Raw genomic sequence first — 24,818 nt, 5'->3', positions numbered from 1 at the left:
ACACTCATAAATTACACAAGCCTGTACACAAGGAAGACAATGCACCAAACTCACGCGCACACTCGCAGAGTTAGGAATTCCACAGAAATGCCAAATGCAGGCAAATGCCCCACATTCCATAAATGCCTCGTGGCAATGGATGTGTGTGTGTGTGTGTGTGTGTGTGTGTGTGTGTGCGTGCGTGGAGAACCTGGTGATATATGCTTGGATCATTTCAAAACAAGCGAGGTCACAGAGTCAGCCGGTGTCCAGCTCAATTGAGGTCATATGCTTCCCAGTTTACTTCATAACGTGTGCGCGAGCGCGCGTGTGTGTGTTGTTTGGTCACGCTGTTTTGAGCTTGTGCGTGTTTTGCCGCGATCGAGATAAGATGGCGACTCGGCGAGCCTCGGTAGACGATGGTGTTTTGTGTCTGGAAGCTGTAAAAACTGTCTGAGTGAGCGGGGGGAGGAGATGCTATTAGACACACGCAGATACCTGTCACTGTTGCCCTCCAGCACACATGCACGCACACACACACACACACACACACAAATACAACTGGCTCCATGGACACGACCTCTTGCGTCTGCTATTTATCTGAGCTGACCTGTGTTTACGCAGGTGTCACACACACAGCCGAACGGACTCCATATGGCCATTTTCACATGTATACGTAGACACACACACACACACACACACTCGTTCTGCCAAAATGCTCATTGATCATTGAGACAAACACGCATTGAGATAAACCCAGGACTGTGACCCCTACACCAGGCCGCAAGATAATCCAGGAGGGTCACAAACCAGGACAGGAAATGTTATCCCTCCCAAAACTACTTATCTTTTCACACGGACAAATAGCTCTTTGCTCGACAAATGCATGCAAAGATTGGACAAAATTCATCACTGGATGTCTCCCACACAGTCTGAACCACACACATCCACGGTAGCAATCAGTGTTTAAGTACGGTAGTGATTAAAAAAAGCTTGCTGGTCAGCGAGCTCTCCCCTCACCTCATCTCACCCTGAGCCCCTTCTTAAAGGCCGTGGCCTCCTTCAACCCCCCCCCCCCCCCCCCCCCCCCCCCCCCGAGGACCTCAGGTAATCACCTCCTAACCTGCTGTCTGCTGTCTGGAAAGAAACGCACGCATGGACCCGTGTTCACGCGCACATGGGCTCCTGAATTATTTATTTCTGCTCATTTTGCTGCTTAACTTCGCGGCAGTGTCAGATTGAGGGAACACAGTCAGAGGCAAATGTGAAGGGCTGTCACAGTTGAGGAACATTGCAGAAGGCAAGAGGATCTTCTAGTGCAAAAAACTCAGAGCAGATATGTTGAATAAAAAGGCTTTACTTTTCTTTCCAATTCACGGTGAATGAACAGGCGCGCAGGCTGTGAGACGGGACGTGGCGAGAAGACAGGTTTTTAGGATTTATACTGAGCGCTGCGGTGCAGCCTAGCGGTCAGGATAGAAGGTCGGGAGTTACCGTTTGTAAACCACTGACACGTATCACGTTCCCATTACACGCTCATGATGCGACTGTCATATATGGAGGTGAAGGAGATGGTGGTGGTGGTACAAGTTATATTTTTAAGGAGACCATCGGCGACCAAAAGATGTATTTTAAGCCGAAACACGATCTCATCCAAGTGGTTTATGTTCCTTAACCTAAGCAGATTGAAAGAAAGGTTAAAGTTTAAGATGCAATGCCAACATTTATTCTGCCGATTGGGCTGTTTTCTCAAACACAATGTGGTGCAACATGGACACATCTTCAGTCATGAATCCAGGGTCACAGGGTGTTGAGGGTCTTCGATCATCCGACACCATCACTTGGTCGACCCAGCCGGGGTGGGTGATCTGTCCTGACTCGCGTCCAATTAGGGCGCTGCGCCATCGATCACCCCTCTTGATCCACAGCCACTCTCTCAGCCGCGTCGATGACGTTTCTGGTGGCTTTCTTGTCCCTTGTAGCCCCCTGACTCCAAGGTGATCGATGCAAAGACTGTCTTCAGGCCAAACTTTGTGGCTGATAGAGGTAGAAAAGCGGATTGTATGCAGTCTACATCGGACCTGAAGGAGGAAATGAGGGACAGCTGGCGACTGGATGAGGCAGGAAGAGTTTAAAAGATGGCTGGCAGACATTGAGAAGTAACTTATTGGCATTCTCTGGCTCGTAAATCACGCAAGCTTTTTTCGGAAAGAAACTTAAAAACGTGAACGACACAATTCAGCCAAACTCTGTCATTCGAGGCCTAAATAGTCTATCTGAACAGTCCAAAAGTCATATTCAAGTAAAAGTAGAGATATTGTGATAAATTGCTGCTTTGTCTCCGATATTAAATCAATTAATCAAGTATCAATCAATCATTTAACAAGCTGGGAAAGACAACTGACTGCTTAAAAAAATGACTCAAAACTGCTGAATTGACTATCAACACAGTTTAATTTATCAGTTAGCTGCAACTTTATTTCGTTTTTTCACTTCATAGTGTTTCACCTGTGGGTGAACCCATAAGGTGTGCGTATAAGGTATGCATGGTAAAAAAAAGAGTTGGTTTCCTTGGTTCGTGTGCACTGTTCTCCCATAATGCATTGCACAAAGAATATGAAGACGTTACTTGCTTTCCAACAGCCGAAAAAAGGCAAATAATCATTAAATCTTAAAGCCAGTCCAGTGCCAATGTCCCCGTCTGACTGATGCCTGTCGTTATGTGTTATGTGCCCTGCTGGTGCACAAACGCTGGAGTATATACTGTATACACGAGGTACTTGCTATGGAATTGGGACACAACAATGATTTATTATACATGCAGGGCTCACGGGGGAGAGATGGGAGTCTGAGGCTGAAGAGGGGGAAAGTTCTAACATGACACTGGCACTTTGATCGGTGGCCTTCATATAAATTTAATGTTAGGTTTGTTTTCTATTGATTCGGAGCACATCCAGCAGCTTACAGGAGCTGGGCATTTTTTTTAGGTTTTTTTTTTCAGATCTATATTTCATGACAGTGTCTGCCTGTTGAAGAGTCTCCGGACCCGGAAGGAGAGCGGCGGGGGCTTTAAGACACACTTTCATCAGCCGCATAAAGAAATACGAAAGAGGCTATTTTACAGGACGAGTTATTGTCACGCGGCGAATTAAAAGTCGCCGCGTTTTTTGTCTTCACAAACACGCGCGCACGCACCAGAAAAGGCAATTTTCTTCTAGACTCTTAACTCTGCGTTTTTTTTTTGCAACTGCCGAACACGGTCCCACCACTTGTGTTTGTGGCCTAAATAAACACCCCTGGGAGTTTTTCTTGGGGAAATATTGCCGCTGTCCTCGGGAGCATGAAGAATTAGTGTTTGAAATACAAACTGCTAGGAGCTGCGAAGCCCTGCGCCACAAAGAAAAATATAATCCGCCACACTAGGAGAAGTGAAAAAAAATATATAAATATCCAGAGCTGCCTCGCACTGAGGCTCCCTATGAAGATTACTTGAGTATTTTAAGGATTTAATCAGGGGCCGACAACGCTGCGGCGTCTCATTTTGATTTTGTTTCCCCCTCTCCACAGTAACGTCTGGCTCGCTAATCTGTGAGATGAGTCACTATGTTGGGACATACAGGTAGAAACAAACAAGCGTGACCTCACACACACACAGATATGCAGATCTCCTCGCCCACACGTATGCCTGTTCATGTGCGACTCCCCAGGGTGGTGTCAGGGACCCTGACTGATGAAAACACAGCGGCGGTGGCGGTGTCAACGCCATAAAACAAAGGCTGCAGTGTAGATGAGCTGCCAGCCGTTCCTCCGGTGATGGATTTCACCGAGAGCACATTCGCTGCCTGAAAAACAGACCATTTAGTCTCCCGAACGCTTTTTTTTCCCTTCCTTCTTCCCCCTCCCCGCTCTCTTATTTCCTCCACTTCTACCTCGCTCCCTCTCTTCCTCCATCATGCAACTCTTTATTTGTCTTGTGCATTTTGCTGTCCTCCCTCGGATTTTTTTCCCCCTATACCTCCCCGTCTTTTTCACACTTTCCTCCACGAGCCCTCCGTGCCCTTCGGCCATCTTCAGAGTTGAATGACTCATGTTTACGACCCTTACGAAGGAACACATCTGTTGTCCGCCCATCCCCTTGCTGTCTGTTCACCCCCCCTCGTCGTGGTCTCCTCTTCTTCCCCTCTGCTCCACTTGTCTGCACACGTCTGCAGTGAAGCCGCCTCAGACTGTCTTTTGTCCGTTCAATATCCCCTCACAGGTGAAAAGGGTCACCCCCAAGCCCCAATATCCTCTGAAACCCTCTCTCAAATAAGGGCTGTGTGTGTTTGTGTCTAGCGTATATTCTCCACAGGTGAAGACTGTCAGGCAGAAAATTGTCAGATTTGTGCAACAGAAATGTGTTATTTTTTTTGTGTGGCTGTAATGTGAATTTTTTCGCTGGGGGGGGGGGCGGAATAGTTACAGATCGCGTTGTTATTTTCCACCTTTATGTCCAAACTCGCGCATTAGTCAGACAGAATGCTCGACAATAACAGTCCACATCGACAGATCGCTGTTAAGCCGGGCTTGATCGTGACTCAGAGTTATTTTTTTTTTTCCTCAATGGTTTTTTTTCGGCGCAGCTCCCTGAAATATGCAAAACCCTCTAAACCGTGTGACTATTAATAGAAGACGAAATATCACGGATACAGATTATGTTCACAGCGGGGAGTCTCGCCGGAGAGTTTGTTCCTCCACGGTCTTTAGTAGTCCCCCACCTCAACAATGCGGAACATCCCCCACCGCCACGACAACAATCTGAGTTAATATCATGCGATTACAGTGCATATGTTTTCATTTTTGCGTTTTTGCAGACGATCACAGAGAATGAATATGAAAGAGAGTACAAAGACACACATAACTTCCATTCACGAGGATCATTTTATGTCCCACAGCGCCTTCATAGCTGTGTATTATTATTATTATTTTTTTAAAACTTATTTTATTGTCTTATTTTGTCTTTAACATGTCCGAATAAACAAATAAATAAACAAACAAACAAACAAACAATTTGAAAAAGAAAAAATCATAACATCGAGACACAAAGGTGTAAAACAAATAAAAACAAACCTCAAAGAATTTTAGTTTAATTATCAACAGAGTATAAAGAAATAATAGTTTTGTCGTTATGCCAAAGAGATCTTTGTGTTGTTTTGCAGAGATAACCATTGAAGGTGTCATGCTAACCAGCTAGCCCCTAGCCATTTTGTACAAGAATAGTCTGCTACAGTGAGCAGCGGTTAGCGGCTGTGTTTGGAGTTGTTGAGAGTATGAATGCAACAGTTGGCCAAGTCTTACATATTGCACCTTTAGATGTATTCGGACATTTTAGCATTTTGACACCATTAGCATGTCTTGAAGATTACTATTAAACTAAAGTCAGGTGTAAATTAGCTTAGGTTACCAAACAAAGATGGGAAAACGGGGGTAAACTAAAACAATTTGTACCCGGCTAAGCTAACCAGCTGCAAGCTGCCTCTTCTTATTTATCCTACCGCCAAGAGAGGGGTCTTGACCTTCTCTTCACACTTACACTAAAAGGCCTATTTCCCAAAATGTAACGTTAGTTGATGTTTCTGGCCAATGCAGGCTATAAACACGATGCTAACATACAACCCTTATAAACTTGGATGCTGATTGTTTTAGCTTGTTTACACATTCAGTGTTTTTGGCCTCCTGATGAATGAATGTCCAGTTTTGACTCTCCTTTTCGCTCTGTTTTGGTCTCCACCACCTCTAGAGAATAATATCGAATGTTCAGCAGCTTTTAGCTAGCTTTTCCTGTGTGCAATTTAGTGCCACACAAGTATCATATAGTGAGGTTTACCAGAGGGTTTTTGCCAGCAACAGCTGCATGCTGATGATAGCAGTGAGTTTCGGTCGATAAAATCAAAGCAATAAGCTGAAAGACGCTGTAATGCTCCATGGAGCAGAGGCAAACTGTGGCTGGATGATAACTCTCTGGAGGGTCATCAAAAAGGAGCAACCCATTTTACATTACAATCCATTCTTAATGCATCATCTTTCGATTACAGCAGCTTTAATCATGTTTTTTTTAACAATGTAAATGCAATGGATCGAAATAAAAATCTCCCATTTTACGGTGTATAAGAGGAAAGTACCAGAACGAAAACACACAGCTTTCCATGTAAAACAAAACCTCTCTTTGACGGGGGGGGGACAGTCATTCAATCACAAGTTTAGCCAGCCCACTTGGAAGAGTCAATCCCCACTTATGTGACCGTGAAGGTTTATGATAAATGTCTCCCACTTTATGAATGGCGGCTCTATTTAGAGATGGCTCCATAAAACAAGCAGCCGTCCGCTGTTTTATGTTTTGTCATAAAACCTGAGGTCAGTGCCGTTTGAAGTCCCCCCCCCCAAAAAATGAGATTCATTGTAGACTTCTGCGGGAGGCCAGTTAATCTCTGGCGACATAACGTTCGTTAAGGTAGAAAAACACATAGGAATACTGTTTAACCTGAGTCTGGAAACCTTTGTGGTTGTTTTAACGTCACGCATGTGCTGTGAGAACATACAGTGCCGTGGCCTTTATGTTCACGGAGGAGCTATTTGGGGCTTTGTGATGACATGAAAGGAGGCTTTTATATGTATGACTGATGGCCACACACACACACACACACACACACACACACACACACACACACACGATCCTGCAAACTTTCCCTCTCACCTTCTTCTCTTGTCTGACTTCAAAAGGAGCCTCCACATGACCGCCGTACCTATTGTGGCCCCACCTGTGCATGGGGCGTTATTAGTACAGCTGCTCGTCTATATGTGGCGGTATTTGTTCAGACCTAAAATAGCTTTAATGACAGAGTGCTTGACACGTCTTCTCAAAGGCGGCTCCCCATTGTCACTGATGTAATGTCTGTTGTGTGTCGGGCTTAAAGGCCCATAGGTGGTCCAGCTATGGCAGGGGCGCAGTTGATGGGATTTGTCTTGCTGTCTGTGTGTTAACGGTGTGTTTTGTTTTTAATGGATTACCCAATGAGCTGCCAGTTGGCTTGTGTCATCAACACTGGGACCAAATCTGGCAAATTTTCAGTCAAAACAAAAGATCTGTTGGCCGAGGTTTAACAATTAAACGCACGCAACGTCGCGTGAACACTCCGTTTGCGTTTTTTTGCGACCACCCGAACGAGTTGGCGTCACATTGTGCTCGCGGCATCGAAGCAGGGAAATCGTAAGGGGGAGAGAGCTGTCATTGATGTGTAAATTCACCATAAATAATTCCTCTCTCGTCTCACCCAAAAGACCATCTCGACGCTCGCTTCGCCTGCTCCTGCTTTCAGCTTTAAGCCTATCTCCCTCTTCCCCCCTCCCCTCCCCTCCCCTCCCGTATCCATCCCTCCCAACATCATTACTTATGAAGCAGTGTAATGAAAGACTCTCATTTTCTGTGTTTTTCCGAGACCCTCCGTCATCCGGCCCCGCTTTGATGGGCATATTGGATAAAGACTCCAGCGGCCGTGATGGAAAATGAAAGCTGGGTTGTGGCCTACGCACCAGCGCCGCATGAAAAACAGGAGAAGTGGAAGAGTCCCCCGTCTTGCTCGGCTCTATATTTATAGGCAGAAAACCTGATTTCAGATCAGTCACGCTAGACTTGCGGCAGACACCTACTGCACACCGGGGGAGGCAGGCATGCAGGCATTGAGTGAGCTTTCTCTACTTCTTTCTCTCTATCTGCTCTTGCAAAGAGTGCATGCTGTGTTTTATTTCTCCGTCTCTATACCTTTGCTGTCTCGCTCTCTGTTTCTGTCCTTATTTACCTCCGGCTCTTATTGATATTCCCCCAGCAAACACGGAGAAAGTGCACTTTCTTCAAGGCGCAAAAAAACCCTATCGAGTTACTTTGTCGACTGTTTAAAAGTCTCCTTTTCCAGTGCGGTGGGATCATTTCAAGCCTGAAAGTTTGTAGAATCAAGAGGCATTTTTTGATCACAGTGCAGCGATGTATGATACTCAGTGAAGCTCATATCTATGAAATAAAATTGCTTCTTGCACAGCATTCACAAAAGATGCCTTTTCATGTTGATGTACAATGACAAAGGACAAAACAAACAACTTATTGCTGTTTTATTTACCACTCTCATATCTACATCAAGTAGCCTGTTAGCATAGCTTAGCATAAGGACTGGTAATTAAAGCTAACCTGGCTCTGTTTTTAGGTAGCAAAATTCACCATTGAAAGCCTCTCGAGCTCACCAATAAACATAAAATATCTTCTATGATTAATGCATAAAAAAGAGCTAAGTAAAACGGATGACTTGCTAGCCTTTTAGCTAAGCTTAGCATAATGACTGGGACTTAAAGCTAGCCTTGCTCTGTCCTTAGATAGCAAAATACACCAATGAATGCAACTCAAGCTGAACATTATATATCCTGTATGATGGATGCATTAAAAAGACCTAAGCTAAACTAAGGACTTGCTAGGCTTTTTGCTTAGCTTAGCATAAAGACTTGAAGTTAAAGCTAACCTGCCTTCGTCCTTAGGCTGTTAATTCTGTTTTTACCATTGCATTATCTGCAGCCAGTTGCCTCTTAGCTTAGCTTAGCTTAGCTTAGCATAAAGACTGGAAACAGCAAGCTGGGTTCTGTCTTTAGCAAAAGAGGGTAGTGCTAAGCTAAGCCAATTACCTGAATATTTACTGTATAGGCATGATAACTGGTATCATGAAAGAGAATAAAATGTGGACATGATATACTTAAATGGTTGTTTTATCAGTTTTTACATGACTCATTGTTCTTATCTTTATCTCTGCCTGGGGATAGGCATGATCTTTGTTGCCTGCTCTGTTGACCTTGTTTTCTTTTAGCCTATTTTTTGTCATGCACTTTGGTCAGCTCGTGTTGTTTTCACATGTGCTACAGAAATTAATGTGACCGGACTTTTAGTGGTGCAGCTTCTAACCCTAACTCTAACCCTTCTAAAAAAAAACATGCAATTAATCAAATGACCTGAAAATCAGATGACATGTGGTTAAAAGTGTGGCTTTTTTGGGGGGGGTGGGGGCCCTGAAGGATCTGATCCCCCTGGCGGTTACCCACTTTTGCCTGAATGCTTTTTTCTGCGGTGTGTCACGCTGAGTTAGTTGTGGCTACCGTCTTGGCCAACATCAAAAGATCATTTACCCAACTTGCCAAAACAGAAGTTGAATATCCATCTGTAACTTCCCCTTTTTTGTTTGATCCTGCAAGAACAGTGTGGTGTTTGGCATGTTACGCGGATGTGTACGATCCCAGCTCTGTCTGCCGTCCCTTTGCTCGTATCTCTTCTCCGCCCTCCCTCCCTTCTCTAACCTCTCTTAGCGGCTACGCTGAGAACTCTATCCATCTCCTCTTCCTCCTCCTTTCTCCTCCTCGTGAAGGGGGACGTTGACTTTGTGTTCCCGCTGCTGCTGTTGCTGCTGCTGCTATGCTTTTAGCCTAATGGACAGACAGCTGTGCTCCCATTTCTATATTTAACCAACAACCCCACATGATGAAGTCTGTCACACCCTCTCACGGGGGCACTTCGTGTAACTGACCAATGTGCTAATGCCCAAGGAAACGCTGTATGAGTGTGTGCGAGAGTGTGCGCGCTCGCATACTGTGGGCTTGTAGCACCGAAATACACGAAATGTAATCTTCAATCCTTTTTGTGGAAATTTTTTAGAGGCTTTCTTGCTAAAAAGAAAAAAAAACAAAACCTGCCATCGTTTTCAGCAGAACATAAAAAAAAATGTGGTTTTATGTACAAATATAGCTACATTAAATAGATTTAGCGGAAAGCACTTTGATAAGCCTCGCTAGGACTACTTAAAATACGGTATTTAATGTAGCTTTAATCTGCGTAAAACCACCATTTTTTGTATTAAATGGATGCAGAAAACACACACACACACACACAAAAGCCCTTTCAGTCTGAAATTGCAGAAGCATTTCCTCCTTAAAGGAAAAAAAGCATCTCTTTTTCTCTGAAGCACTTACAGTATCCTTGCGTTCAGGAACATTTACAAGCCTCGACACAATTTGAACCTTATTTTTATGCGGTGGAATGAACATTATTACGTTTTTTTTTTTTGAGTGTGTGTGTGTGTGTGTGCTGGAGTGGCAGATCGAGGTATAAGTAACAGTGTTAAGGGATCAGCTGGTGGTGGGGTCGTATTCTTTCAGATTAGGAGAGCTTAAGCCCTTCCGTCGCCGCGTAATTAACGAGACAGAGGGCAAGAAGCAGATAAAGACAAAGAGGCGAGGAGCGGAGCGAGTGCACACGCAGAGTGGTATTAAAAGAAGCCGGCGCACGCACGCACACACACACACACACACACACACACACACACACACAGGGACAGGGACCCACTCAGCAGAGCAGGGATTGTGTGTAATGACAGGGTGTCTGGTTGGTGGTCAGTGTATTTGTGTACACGATGAGCGTGTCTGCAGCCGAGCGGTGGAGTCCAGAACCAACAACAAGATAGGATATAAAAGGGTCGGACCGAGGGTTCGCGGTTTGTCGAGCAGAGTTCAGGACCTCTATAATGTCAACAGGGAGAAGAACTGCAGGACGGCAGGAATGCAGCCGCACGAAGGCCTTAAGTGCAGCACACACACAAAAATCTGCGTTAACGCATAAACACACATTTGGTTTCCAATCTTTACGCCCTTTGAGCACCAAAAACAATTTCTCAATGGAAAAGATGTTATCGCTCCTTTTCCCGACTGGTTCCGTTGGTGGTGACGCTCCTCCTACTGCTGATATGATTGGCTGATGTTAGTTCTCAGGGCAACTTAACAGATGTTCGCAACGAAAATACATTTAAAAAAAATAATAGAATAGAAAAAAAACTAGTAATAAGTTCTCTATTGTCTAACAGAAATGTTTCTTTCTTCTTCTTTTCTATATTCGTCATCGTCCCGTGACCCCTGAGATTTGTCCTGACCCTTCCACGGTTCCCACTTGTTGCAGGATTATAACACAATCTTGATCTGGTCGCTGAATTTTGGAGGGAGAGCGTATCTGACAAGTGTTACTGTGACAGGAGTCGAGGCTCGAGTGCATCAGGTGACTCTCGTCGCCCTCTCTGCTGCGAGGGAGGGGTGTTAACGAGCGTTGATTTAAAAGGTGAAAATGCAAGCTGATGCCGGTGTAATCTACGCTGCTAACTGATTGATACTAAAACCACACAGCCACATGCGTGGAGGGAGGGCGAGGTGGTAACGTAACCCTTCCCTCTGCTTGTTTTATTCGTGTTGGATTAGGTTAGACACAGTTTTTAACACATCTTGAGGCCACCGTCAGAAAATGTGTAAGTGAGTAAAGGAAAATACTCAAAGATTCATCATTATTACGTTTTCTTCGGGTTTAATTGTCACCGCCACGGGAAACAGCGGCTCGCTCAGCGCACTGTCACATAGGGAAAGCCGTTGTATCTAAATGCACAGGGAGAAAAAAAAAAAAGAAATTGCTCCTTTTTAGCCCTGCACTCGAGCCCTCAACAGTAATGACTCTTGGTAACTGAGGAAGACAAAACTGCGTGGCAGAAAATCCATTAGCGAGTCTGCTGCCAGATAGCAAAGAGACACAGAGGAATGGTGGCTTTTTGATACGGCAAGGCCGACTGCACTGGAGGCGTCAGAAAATAACCGACTTGTCCTTTTTTTTTTTTTTTTTTTTCCCCCTCCGCGAGAGTCTGAGGAGGCTGGCAGGAGTTATTCCCCACGTCTGAACCGGGGCTGGTGACTAATGTCTGAAACACCCCCGTTGAGCCGAGGTGTGTGTGTGTGTGTGTTTGGGTCGGGGCATGACTGTAAGTGTAAGGGACAAAGGGAAGAGGACGGTTGAGAGTTTGGGATTGGACTACGATGCCAGAATGTCGACGTGAATACCAGTAAATGTCAGTCCTCGGCCAATAATTGCTTGTTTTGAACTGTGTCCGTTCTATATGTGCTCCATGTCCCCAGACTCCCTTAAGAAATCACTCAATTCTGCGAGTTGTTGCTCTGGGAGAAACTTTATCAACTCTCTGAAATGCTGTCTACAACAAATTCTTTACAGCTCGGGCCTTCTTGTTAATTCGGCAAATATTATACAGGAAGATATTTCTTTCGTAGCCGTTTTTTCCAGTGATGTGTGAGTTTATCTGCATATAACGGGGGGGGGGGGGGGAGTGAGATCCAATCACGGGGTGTGAACCGACGGGCGTGAAGCTGGCCATGTGTGTGATCGGATGACTCCTGACAGATGTTAATACCGAAATGCGAGCAGCCCCAGTATCCTTTTTAGCTTCAAATATACATGTGTTGCGTCTTCTATTTTTCATGAGCTTGGCCCCGGCCTGGCTGAAAACAAAGAAAGTTCGCGATGTGAACAGTTGCCGTAAACTTTTTCGCCATGAATTATTCCTCTGCTTTAGAGCAGACAGTAGTGAGCTGACAGTAAATCAGAGGAAAGAGACAGATTGGGGAGCACGTTCAACAAAGGGATGTTACCGTTACACTCTATTGTCTGCACCTCAAAGCCTGCAGAAAGGGAAGTAACATTAAATATTTAGGACTAAATAAGCAATGATAAAAGTTAAGGAAACATCTGTAGGTGTGTTTTCATAAAGAGCTCGACGCGAGGAAAAAAACTACACTCGCTTCAAGCGCAGAAATCCTCTGAAGTGCAGTTCAGATCCCATCACTCAGCAAAGACGCTGATAATGAGTTTTAAGGGCCTTCAACCTCGAAGCTCAAACAAGATCCTTTCCACCACACTGTCAAGTTTCTTAATAGCTATAGAAAGTATCTAAAGAAAATCCTGTTAGAAAATACAGTGATTAGGATTCTGAAGGTTTGTCAGACTTTCACGGTGGCTCCTCAAGAAATTTCAGCTCCGTTGAGCATTTTTGAGTCGTTGTTGCGGCGGATTGCCGCCGAGGTGCTGAAAGATTAGGGACGGGAATCTCCACACGCAATCTCAAGATTCAATTCATATCTGTGGCTCTATGATGTGATTATAAACGGATTATGCATCAGAATTCGCGACATGCAACGACTTGATACTCAACAAGCATTTTAATGATAAGAAACAGATGAGTTGCATTTATTTCCGATATCTTGGCCCCACACTCGACCGTAAAACACGACGCAGGCGTTCGTCTTACATTTCCGAATATTGACGTTTTCGGCATCCGGGCGGGATCCTTCGAGCGAGGATCACAGCGCGCCCAAGAATAAATTGCCCTCCCGACCCTTACTGAAGACGAGGACTAGGCTGTAAGAAGAGAGCAGAGGAATCAGAAGGAGTGATTGAAGCGCATGGCTTATCTGTCCATCTGCCGTTCAAAGAGTCGAGGAGGCCGGGACGTGTAGCCGTCTCTGTCCTCGGCTTGTGTTACGTGCGACAGCTGCAGGAAGGGATTTAACATCTGGGTACACCTTCCCTTTCTCCTGTCGACTTGTCTCTCAGACACGAACGCAAGCGAGCGCCGGCTCCCTCTCGGCGCGGAGATTACCGAAAGCGAGCGGAAAGATCAAGAAAGGCGAGGAGGATTGCGGCCACCGATGTCGCCGAGACACAGAGATGAGCCCCTCGTCTCCCCCCCTCCCTCTCTATTTCGGTTTCTCTCCGTCTCTATGTTTAATGTAAGTGGACACTAGAAGACCTCATTCCTCTGCACGGTGAAACCTGAACTGTTTATTTAGCCCGCTGGCCTCTTTTTCCCTTTTTCCTCTGCATCTTTCTCCCCCTCTTTCTCTCCAATCTCCGCAATTTCCCCCTTCACATTTTTCGCTCGCGCCTTTTTCCTCGCAGCGGGCAAATAACATGGTTCCTTTTTGTCGGATGGCATGTATAGTGTGGGTCGCAGCCCAGCAGCCTGACCCACAGCCTCCAGACAGAGCTGCAGTTTGGTGACTTTTTCTCTCTCCCCCCTCCCTCCCTCCCTCCCCCCCTCCCCTCCCTCCCTCCCTCCCGTATCCCAGAGGCTGCAGCAGCTGGCGAAACACACACACACACACACACACACTGCTCTCCTCCTCCTCTTCCTCATCCATCCATCGTTCAACCTCTCATCTCCTTCTCTCTTTGTGTCGGTCATCCAGACACCCTCCCTCCCTCCCACCTTGTCCGGTGAAATCTCGGCGGCTGCGGTCATATCGCCGGTTCGTGTACGGCGCAGGTCTTTCATTTGGTTGCAGAGGAGGAGCGTGCATAAGCATGTGCCTCGCATCACATAGTAGACATGCTGAATCTCATTACTAACGCATGGTACGTTTTCTCCGGGTACAGTTGCAGGCGAATATCATTCATGTACGAATGAAGAAGGGAAACTGAGTTAAGCAGCCTACATGAGTCGGAAGGCTGAGGCTTTCCTATTTCGGTTTTCTCCTGCGTGGGATTAGTAGATGAAATGCGGTGACGTTGCTTGACATACTTGAAAGAAACCGAAACCAACCTGATGACCTCAACACATCCAAAAGTCGCCATCGGCCGTCCAACGAGGAGCCAGAATGAACGTACTTTCAGGGCTTGGTATCAAACCTCGATACTATCGAGTATTGAAAAATGTCTTCTCGTTTGATACCAACTTTCAACACCAAGGGGGGGTAATCTCATCAGCACACGTGACGCCGTTTAGCATGCAGCGTGCTCGGCGTGCCAAGATTTTAACTTTACCAGCTTATTGTGGTATAAGTTTTTTTCATGGACTAACTGCCTGTCTGCCTGTGGTTTAGGTGCGTCAATCCATCAAAAGTGTAGAATAGTTATGTGGTGCAGTATATAAAACCAAACACTGAGTGTCTGTTTTAAAGAGGTGAGTTTGCAGCATCCTTGGTCCTGGTTGTGGCGACAGGAGGAGTGGAGGGACTGTGACGGTGATAAAAAAAAAAAATTAAAAAAAAAAGGGAAAGCAGCAGAGCTCTGAATACGCTCAAGACTTTTTAAGGACATTGTAAAATATATGTGCAATTGCAGCAGTCGAGTCAGAACGCAATTGGGGCATGGATCATAATTTGAGCAGCGGAGGAGGACAGGGATGAGTGGAGACGGGCTGCATTTTTCTCGCAGGGAAAAGGGCAGGTTTGGTGATGCGGTTTTGCACGGCGTTGGAACGAGAGGTGCACTTCTTTTCCACTCGGGACCGAAAAATAACAAACAACAGAACGTGAACGCTGGTGTGGTTTCAGCCAAAGAAGGGTTTCTGGGTGCAGAAGAGAGGAGGATGATGGGGAGAGAACGCTGACTGCATAAAACATGGATGTCTGCGGGTCTAAAAAGTGAAGCCAGCGTTGTTTCTAATGCGGTCCACCGGTTTCTAAAAGAAGACCCACTGTATGGAAGCTTACGAAAAAATGTACCTACTTCTCACCTCAGTAAACCAGTTCCCTGACTTTATGGTCTCAGGCGCTAGTTTTTAAGACGTCTTCAACACAGCGTGATGTTTATTTTGTAAAATGATGGACCTATTTAGGGAAAAGAAGACAACAAAGCAGGGTAAGATTTAGGACGTGGCTACCTTCCACGGCTCGTCCTCAGGCTCTCAGTCAGATCCAATCAAGATATCCTCCCCTCTAGTCTAAATATGGTCACTTCTGGCTCCCCACCAGTGTTGCCAGATCTTGCGAAGAGAAACAAGCAAGTGGGCCTATGAGAACAAGCCCAAAACAAGCGACTTCTCTGGTCGTGGTAAAAAAAAAAAAAAAAAAAGATATCATTATACTTTGCACACTCACATAAATATCACCCTGAATCCATAAATGTATTGCATTGTATCATTGCATTTGTTATTGTTTTTATATGTTATGATCCTTTTTTGTTTTAGTTCCAGGACTTCAAAACAATATGACATACAATACAGTAGGAAGAGGATCGAGGAACGACAAGCCGACTACCGGTATTTATAAGCGACTTTACAGAAAAACAAGCCCCAAGTCGCTTTTAATAAGCGGACTTGGCAACTGTGCTCCCCACCCTCAAAAAATCGAGATGGCAGTAGCCGTAGTGTCAAACTCAAGGCTTCAAAATGCTGGTTCATAAACCAGTGCATGAAAATGGGTCCAGGATTCAACTGGGGGACGTTGCGATCACACAATCTTAACCACTAGGCTACAACAAGCCCCGCTTTTTTTATTTGGTCATCTTTTTTTTTTTTCTTTCGTAATCCTAAATTTGTGCAATTTTTTTTTTAAAGCTCGAAGCGAAAAGACGGCTCCGACTTCGACTTATTTTATGCACCGAAGTGCCGACGTTTCAAGCAACAATGCCCCTCAACAGATTCGAGTCTGTTCACTCAAATCTTTGGTGCATTAAATATGTGGATACCAAAGCTCTGCAATGTTCACATCTTACTCATTTTTTATTCGTTTAGATGTTGGTCTGTGCTCCTATTTGTGTGCACTTTAAAGGCTGTAAAAAGAAACGTTATGGTCCACTTCACTGTACACTTGCGCTTGATGTTGTTAGTCAGGCTTTATTGCTTTCGACGTGTGTGTGTGGGCTGACATTACCGAGACAGTCGCTTCTGTCACTCAGCTCTTGTTGTGCTCGACGGGGTGCACATGAGAATGAAAAGTATCGACAGTAGCCTGTTAGCGCTCTGGCGGCTAATCCATAACCTTGGTCTACCACACACTTGCGTTCGCGCACGCTGTGACAAACACGCACACACACACACACACAAACTCGGATACTGAAGCGTGCGCGCTCTGCTGACACCTGACCTTTTACAGGAAGCGGAGTGGAGATCAACTGACCAGAAGCTGCTGTCAGTCAAGGAGCATCCGCCCTCCCCTCCATCCCTCACCTCTCCACTTTCGCCCAGTCAATATTCATTAAAAAGTCAGTGTTTAGCACACATGAGGAGTGACAGCGCATGAGGATGGGGGTGAGGCAGACAGGAGGGGTAAATAAAAACAACACACACACACACACGGACAAAATGGATGGTGAGAAGAAATGTGTGTTTGTGGTGGGGGAACCAAGTCATGGAGGGGCGAAGCCTGACGGCTGATGGGTCTGTGAGTGAGAGGAAGGGAATCGGCAGATGATAGGGTGGAGGGGGAGGAGCCGATTTGCTTATCGCACACCACAAAACGCGCGCACACACACGCACACAAACAGACACACACACGCGCTCTCGGCTCGCAATGCTGCCGTCTTAGTAAACACAGCTTTGATGATAGTGTTGTCACTGTGAGCCCAGTGCCTTGACATGAGAGAGAGAGTCTGCTGCAGTGTGTGCGTGTGTGTGTGTGTGTGTGTGTGTGTGTATGAGCCATGGGTGGGTGTTAGAAACTGTGGCCTGCATCTCTATTTATGTCTCTGCGTGAGACCGGCTATCTGAGACAAAAATACTGAAAAGGGTAGCAATATGAAGACATCAGGCTTAAATCTCTGTGTGTCAGTGTTTGTGTTTATGTTTTTGTGTGTGTGTGTGTGTGTGTGTCCTGACTACAAAATCAACTCCTCTTATCCTTCTACATAGATTGGCACCATATTGGATGTTTAATATTTAACCATATCTGTCTTCCCGGGAGGCCTCAGGGATTGGAAAAAGGTGGGAGGTGGCAGCATGTGCAAAGACAAACACACACACACACACACACACACACACGAACACGAACACTGAGCAGTGTTGACTTCTCCTGATGTAAGTGTACGCGCCATCAGCATCTTTCATCAACAAACGCACTCGACGTGCAATCAAGAGCATACAAATGAGATGAGAATGTGTTCAGACAACACTCCGTCAAAACACGAAGCGCGCCGTGTTTTTTTTTTTCCGCGCACGAGCCCAGGAATTAGTCAACTAATTGAGCAGCTGATTGATAATCAGTCCTTCATTTAAGCCCTTTGTGAAGCAAAATAGCTAAATATACGGTGGTTCTGTGGGTGTGGAGGCGGCAGACACGAGCCGCGAACACAACGTTGACATATTTGATCATCTAGCGGACATGAGGTGATGTTACCAAGAGGAAAAAAAAATACAAAGAATGGCACTTAGTAGAGCAGAACACCTTCACCAAGACCAAACAGTCCCCAGTCACTACAAGATCCATGCACTAAAAAAAAAATAAAGAAAACCCATATTGATAATGTTATAGAAAGTGAGGAAAGAAATCCTGGACCAGTCCCTTTCTCTGGATCCGTACCAACATTTTATGGCGTCTATTCTGGGCTGAGACATGTCCTCCATCAATCAATCCAAGTTTTTGTGGCAATCAGACCAACCAGCCAACAAACAAACAAGCAAATGTAACTGTCTTGGCCCGAGGCGATAAACAAAATCATCTGATTTAGGGCAATTTACTGATATCATATCGTCATATATCAACTATCAATCATCCTAAATGTTGGATATTCATACAGCAGCTATGTTTCTTTTCCCGGTTTTAGAGACTACAGTAACATGATGTCATTTTCTGAACTTACCAGATTGTCCTACTTAGATTTACCCTACTTTCCAAAAACTCTTGCATTGATGTTTTGTCAGAGTACCAACAGTCAGCCCTACAATATCAATTTTGAGGTATTTGGTAAAAAAAAAACATTGTAATATTAGATTATTTCTCCCAGTCCTGGACCTTTTGAGGAGAATTTAAAACAGGGAGATATATATTATGTATTGCAACATAGCCAGAAAATATATGATTGTTGCCCAGCTCTCATCCAATATAAAGATAGTTAACCATCATTAATAAATGGTAACTTGATATAAAACATATCAAACTAATATTTAACTGCTAATAAACGACAAAATGCTTTACAAAGTGTTTATGAATATATTTGTTATATAAATGGATAATAAATACTGTGTAGTTCATGTGTACACATTACTTAGATGGCTGTTATAAAGAACTGATGTTCATAAACCTTTACAATTGAATAATAAATGGTTTCAAAAACACTTAATTGACTGTTATCAGTCAAAAAACTATGAATTAAAGTTTACTTTACTATAAATGTGTCATTTAAATAATGATGGTTATTATAAAGTAATAATTTTCACTCATTTCTTTCATTTGTAGCCTGAACAACTAATCAGTCGATCGGTAGAGAACACAGATGTTAGTTGCACAGCAAACAGTATACTGCTGTATGCATAACACCACAAATCCCTTGTATTCATCCCAATATGCATTTGGCTCAACAGTAATCTTGTTGTAAACCCGTTTTGTAATGTAATCTAATGCAGCAGAGATCAGACCGTATTCACAGCGCGGGCTTCCCAGATAACAATCCAGTGATTGCGCACGCGGCACCCGTCTGAACCCCCCTCCCCCACTCGGTGTTACACCGCGAGCGCAGGTCTATACGTGTACGTTACAGCACACATACTGCACGCATGCTTTCCCACATTAACACGAGGGGGGGTCCGGTGCCGGTGCATTCCTCGCCGTGCACAATATGAAATGACATGCATGCAATCACATTCACATGAATACACAGTGAGTCATTGTTATGCAGCCGGGGTTACCTACCAGCCCCCCCCCCCCCCACCAGTCAGACACACCGACTCAGTTGCTCGCTGATGTAAACGCTCGATTGTTAATGTCTGTAGGAAACGCAGAGGAGGTGTCTTTAAAGGGTCGGGTAACCCAAATTTATAAAACACATTTTCGAACATGTACGTGGGATCATAGAGACGTTTCAGCCGTTAGGAGAATTCAGCGTTGCCTTTAACATCTGTGGGCGTGTGAGGCGAATGTTGGCAAGGTTAGCAAATCAATGAGCGGGACCGCTCTATTCAAATATCAGATGCGTGTGTGAATCTCTATGAATGTGATGACGATCCTTGACTCGCAAGGTAATTAATTCACCGGAGGAGCTCAAAACATGCATCCATGAACTGTCGACTGTCAATGAAAGTTTCCAGAAAATGAACTTTTACTCAATATATAGAAAATATATATATCTCTCACGTCATGCAGCCTTGTGGCCTGTCTTCTTAATGGCGTCTCCTTGATCGGTTGTAGCTCGAATTGTGCACTGCTTAGCCAAATAAAGGGCACAAATGAGCTCAAATAAACATATGGATATCCATGTCTTAAAAGAAATAGTTAGTGCCTTCTACTGAGGAAAAAGTCCTGAAAAAAAATGTAAAAGTGTTTGAAGTTTAGCCCTGTAGAATATCCGAAGAAGACAGACGCTGCTCCTTGAGGGGGTTTTTCTGTTGAGTCAATCTTTTTATTTGATGTAGTTTTTTTTATTTTATTTTTTTTTCAAAGGCACCGCCAGCATTTTATCTGCCTTAAATGTTTTGACATGACGGCGGGAATTTCACAGATGGATATTATCACACCCCAAAAAAAAAACACCACCTACTACTGCTCCTTTTATTTTCAGTGTTATTTTCTAAATCAGTAAATCTCCCAGATACTTTGTCAACTACTCACAAAATCATTTGCATTTTGGGATGGACCGTTTTTCGCTTCGGACAAAGAGCGTCCGCTAAATGGAAATGCACTTAAACGCAGCCACGCGCACAACACAGGTCATCCGGCATCATGTCATAATGCAGGAACCTGCACTGCAACTCTTAACCGTTGTAAATGCGACAGAGGACGGCAACAAACACATGCACACTTAAGGGAAAGATGCCGAGACAAAGGGCAGACGAGAAGAATAGGAGGGAGAAGGAGAGGCACAGCGGGCCTGGTCGTTTGTTGTTGGAAACAAAGTGCTGATAAATGATTTACTCGCTCCCTGCATTTTCGGTACAGTCACCTCGTTAAAGAACAGCAGACTGGCCGACTAGACAGCCAGATCATAGACGGAAGCGACTTCCGCGCAGATGTACAAGTGCACGACATCGCGCACGGGGCTGGCACCTTGATATGCATTGTCCTACACACACACGCACACACACACACACACACGCACGAGCACACACACAAACAGCAGGAACGTGGAGAGAACTGGGTCAGACTAACCAGATCAGTCTCACTATATTTGCAGCATACAAGAGGCCTCACTGTCTTATATTAGATACTACACATGCACACACATATTATGCATATAAAGCACTTACACACAAACACACACACACACACACACATAAGCAGGAAAATGTTAATGCATTCTCGCCCCGACACCCCCAAACACAACATTTGCTCGCGTGGGAGTAAAATATACATACTTTTGGACGCAGCACACACACGCCCATTTACCCATTTATTTACTCCCTTCGCTCGAACTCGCGAATTCCCGGAGGAGTTGTGCATCTCCACAAATTCATTAACTCGCAGCGTAGCTAAATGAAGGTGTTTACATTCTAAAAACCCGAGCTCAGTGCGAGATTTGGACACGAAATCCCTCAGTAATGCATCGTGTAAATCTCTTTAACCCTCGTGACCAGTATTTTTTAGCTCGGAGATTGATTTTCAAATGTACAGTGCCGGTCCAACTGGGAGATTTTTTTTTCCGCTGCGGATTCACACAGATCCATCACACGCCCACGCACACATGTACATGTGCCGCAGTGGCGACGGCAAAGCTCTGTCAACAGGTGGGAGAATATCGCAACAGAGCCGTGGCGAACGCCAAACAAGGCTGCCTTTCAGTGACACTGGTGTTTGTGTGTGTGTGTGTGTGTGTGTGTGTGTGTGTGTGTGTGTGTGTGTGTGTGTGTGTGTGTGTGTGTGTATATATCCAATACGCACGCTCACACACACACACCGACGTTCATTCAGATCTCGATGTCCGGGCCTGAGTGTAGCGGTGTTAAATGATGCCAACATCAGCAATGAAATCCCAATTTTCTCATCCAGGGAGCAAGAGGCCTGCATCTCGTCACTCATGGAGGGTTAAATAAATGACTCGGCGGGCGGGAAGATTAATGGCGGGCATATTTCGCTCTGACGCTCCTTCGGCAAATAAACAAGCAGAGAGCTGCATGCAAAAAAAGAACCGTTGGGACGTTGGGAGAGGAGAGAGCGGGATGGAGAAGAGGAAGGAGGAGGTGTGGTGGGCATGGACCTGCTGGGCCAGACCTTATGTCTGAGGAGACTATTAAGATGTCTTTGCAACATCAGTCATAAGTCAACGCAGAGACAGAAAATGGCCGCAAAGAGACAAATATAAAAACTACAGAAGGACAACAAAGGGACTCATGAGTACCACAGAGGGACACCAAACAACTACAGAGACACCAAAGTACTGCAAAGAGACAGAAAAATATTAAAAAAAAAAAAAAACTACAGAGACACACAAAGGGACCAATTAGAAACACACAATGAATACAGAGCCTTAAAAAGTACCGCAAAATGAGTGCCAAGAGCCAAAACAACTACAGAGAAACTAGAGTACTGCAAAGAGACGCAAAGGTACCACATAGAGAAACACAAAAACTACAGAGACACTAAAGTACTGCAAAGAGACAGAAAAGAACACAATGAGACACAAAAATGACCACAAAGAGGCAAAAAAATTGAAAATACAGACACAAAGGGACCACGAAGAGACACAAAACGACAACAGAGACCCAAAAGTACTGCAAGGAGACACAAAAGAACCACAATGGGAGACACAGGGACCACAAAACGACTACAGGGACACAAATGTACCACAAAGAGACACAGAATGAATACAGAGACACAAAACAACTACAGAGACACCAAAGTGCAATCAATCATAAAAAGGAGACAAAAAAACTAGCACAAAGACACACCTGACAGCTACAAAGCGTCCTAAAAACCACCACACAGAGACACGTGACGACTACAAAGCGGCAGGAAATGGCTCTAAAGAGACGCTGTGGCGTTCTGGGTGTAAATGAGGGGCTGGGAGACCTTTTACATGTCTGTGCCCAGGGCCCTGTTGTCTCATGATCCCGTCCACGGCTGTGGGGGGTGATGAGATGCGGAGGAGCAGAGCGAGGATGGGGGGGGGGGGGGGACTCTCTCATAAAAGCCTGTTTGTCTCTCGATCTGTTTACTCCCGCCCGAGCTCTGCAGCGCGAGACCAGTCGGGCCGCTCGTCCGTTGGCGTTCCACTTAGCAGATGAAGGCAAGCATTGATGCAGAGGTTTTCCATGCGGCTTCTCCTTTCATGGCGCTGGTGTGAAATATGAGCGCGGAGCGGTGGAGCTCACGAGGGCGACGCGTGGCAGCAGCCAGTGGGAGCAGCGCACTCAAAAAATGTCTTGCTCTGGCTCGAGTTCGGGGCCCTCTTGTCTACAGCACAAATCAATAGAGAGCAGCGATTAGGCCAGATTTGCTCGTGAGCTCGGTGATGGATATGTATTTTCCAGACGTACAGTAGCTATCTGTAGCGGTGCCAAGATGTCTGTGCGAGCAGTGGGGGGAGAGAAACCTGTTAAGATTTATGACCGCACATAAACGGAGTCATTATGACTAAACATCAGAATTGAAAAGCCACAAAAATCCTGGTTTGGTTTATGTGTGACAGATGCTGAATAGCATATATCAAAACCGAAGTGTGTCCCGCCCCGCACCGGCAGGAGAGATATTAGATCTGTTTGCTATCGCCGAGTTATTTTCACAAGTTTGTGTTCAGTGCTTTTCTGTCGCCGTCTTCTACAGATCGATATGTCGATGGCTGACGTATTGGATTTTCGCGTAGTCTCATCATCACGTATCAGTTTTACCACCTGACAATGCATCTTTTACTTTAGATGTCTTCAGCATCCTGAGCTGAAGACAAAAATCAGCAGTCGGATCAGCTCCTACTGTATCGCACACGCTGTTTCTGATTCATATTTTCATGAAGTTACACCCATTGAGTCCGATTCTACTCCCAGAACTAATTGAACCGACTTCCCAGTCGAGTTCAAAAGATTCATCTTAAACTTTTCTCCTGGATACTGTGGCTCAAGATATTCAGAGTTTCGGAAAAAACTCTGGCATCTTTACACACAAGCCCTGTATACTTTTTATTGGTTTATTCACTTTTAACTTGTGCTCTTGTTTTTCCTTTTGAAGCGAAAATGAAACGAAATATGAATATTTATGCGCTGCAATTGTTCCCCTCTCTCCATCAGGTTCGATTACCAGGAGCTCCTCCACAACTCCACCTTCTGTTTGGTGCCTCGAGGTCGTCGCCTGGGCTCCTTTCGCTTCCTGGAGTCGCTACAGGTAAAGCATTTTTTTGCATATTAATCAAGGCAATACACACTGTGAACAATATTCATTATTCAGGTCCGGTTTGTGATCATGCTCTGTTTGTGTTTCTGTAAGTGCTCTTCTCATTAGTTTCATGTAGGGATGGCCCAGTTGAAAAAATGCAACATTCAGGGTTTAGCCACATTGTGTGGTAGTGGGATAACAATTGGGAGGTTGCTTATCATGTTGCAACACCGACAATTGTATCTGATCAACCCGAAACCGTCCTGATGAAGGAGATCACCTGCATTTACAACAGTTAAGCTCTTAGTAACTAATAACAACTACAGAAGTGGATCAATTTACGCACGAGGCACGGCAGCTCAACTTCATTTATTATTTAACTTTCCCAGCACACTGACAGGATCGGTTTGGATCCAATGTTAATAAATGCTCTGTGGTCGCACACAGACGGTTCGCACAGTCAAACAGCCCTCCATATTGTAAATCCTGAGCTCCATCAGAGCTGTCGGAAAACATTAACGTCAGAAGCTTAAAGTTTAATTCTGTTTCCTCTGTCCTGTCAAGTTTCCAAGTTTAAATGTGCCACGATATTTGCTCGGGTGGAAACATTTCAAGGGACAGAAAGCAGACCTTTTTAGAGTGAGAGCGTATGCGTGGTACATCTTACTATCTGAATATACTGTGCCATTGACTTTAGACAAGCTTTTCTTTGTTGGTCCGTC

General features: G+C 44.9%; 1 protein-coding gene across 2 annotated transcripts in view; it reads left to right on the top strand.

Moving 5' to 3' along the window:
- Nucleotides 1-24,818, top strand: part of ext1c (exostoses (multiple) 1c) — a 93,940-nt gene that overhangs the window by 54,581 nt on the left and 14,541 nt on the right. For both annotated transcript variants that reach the window (XM_030411827.1, XM_030411828.1), the window contains exon 3: nt 24,012-24,105. In XM_030411827.1, coding sequence (XP_030267687.1) covers nt 24,012-24,105 — 94 coding nt within the window. The remainder of the gene's footprint in view (nt 1-24,011; nt 24,106-24,818) is intronic.

This window comes from Sparus aurata, chromosome 3 (genome assembly GCF_900880675.1).
Source record: "Sparus aurata chromosome 3, fSpaAur1.1, whole genome shotgun sequence".
In the NCBI taxonomy this organism is placed as follows: domain Eukaryota; kingdom Metazoa; phylum Chordata; class Actinopteri; order Spariformes; family Sparidae; genus Sparus; species Sparus aurata.
This window is presented reverse-complemented; position numbering and strand designations above follow the sequence as displayed.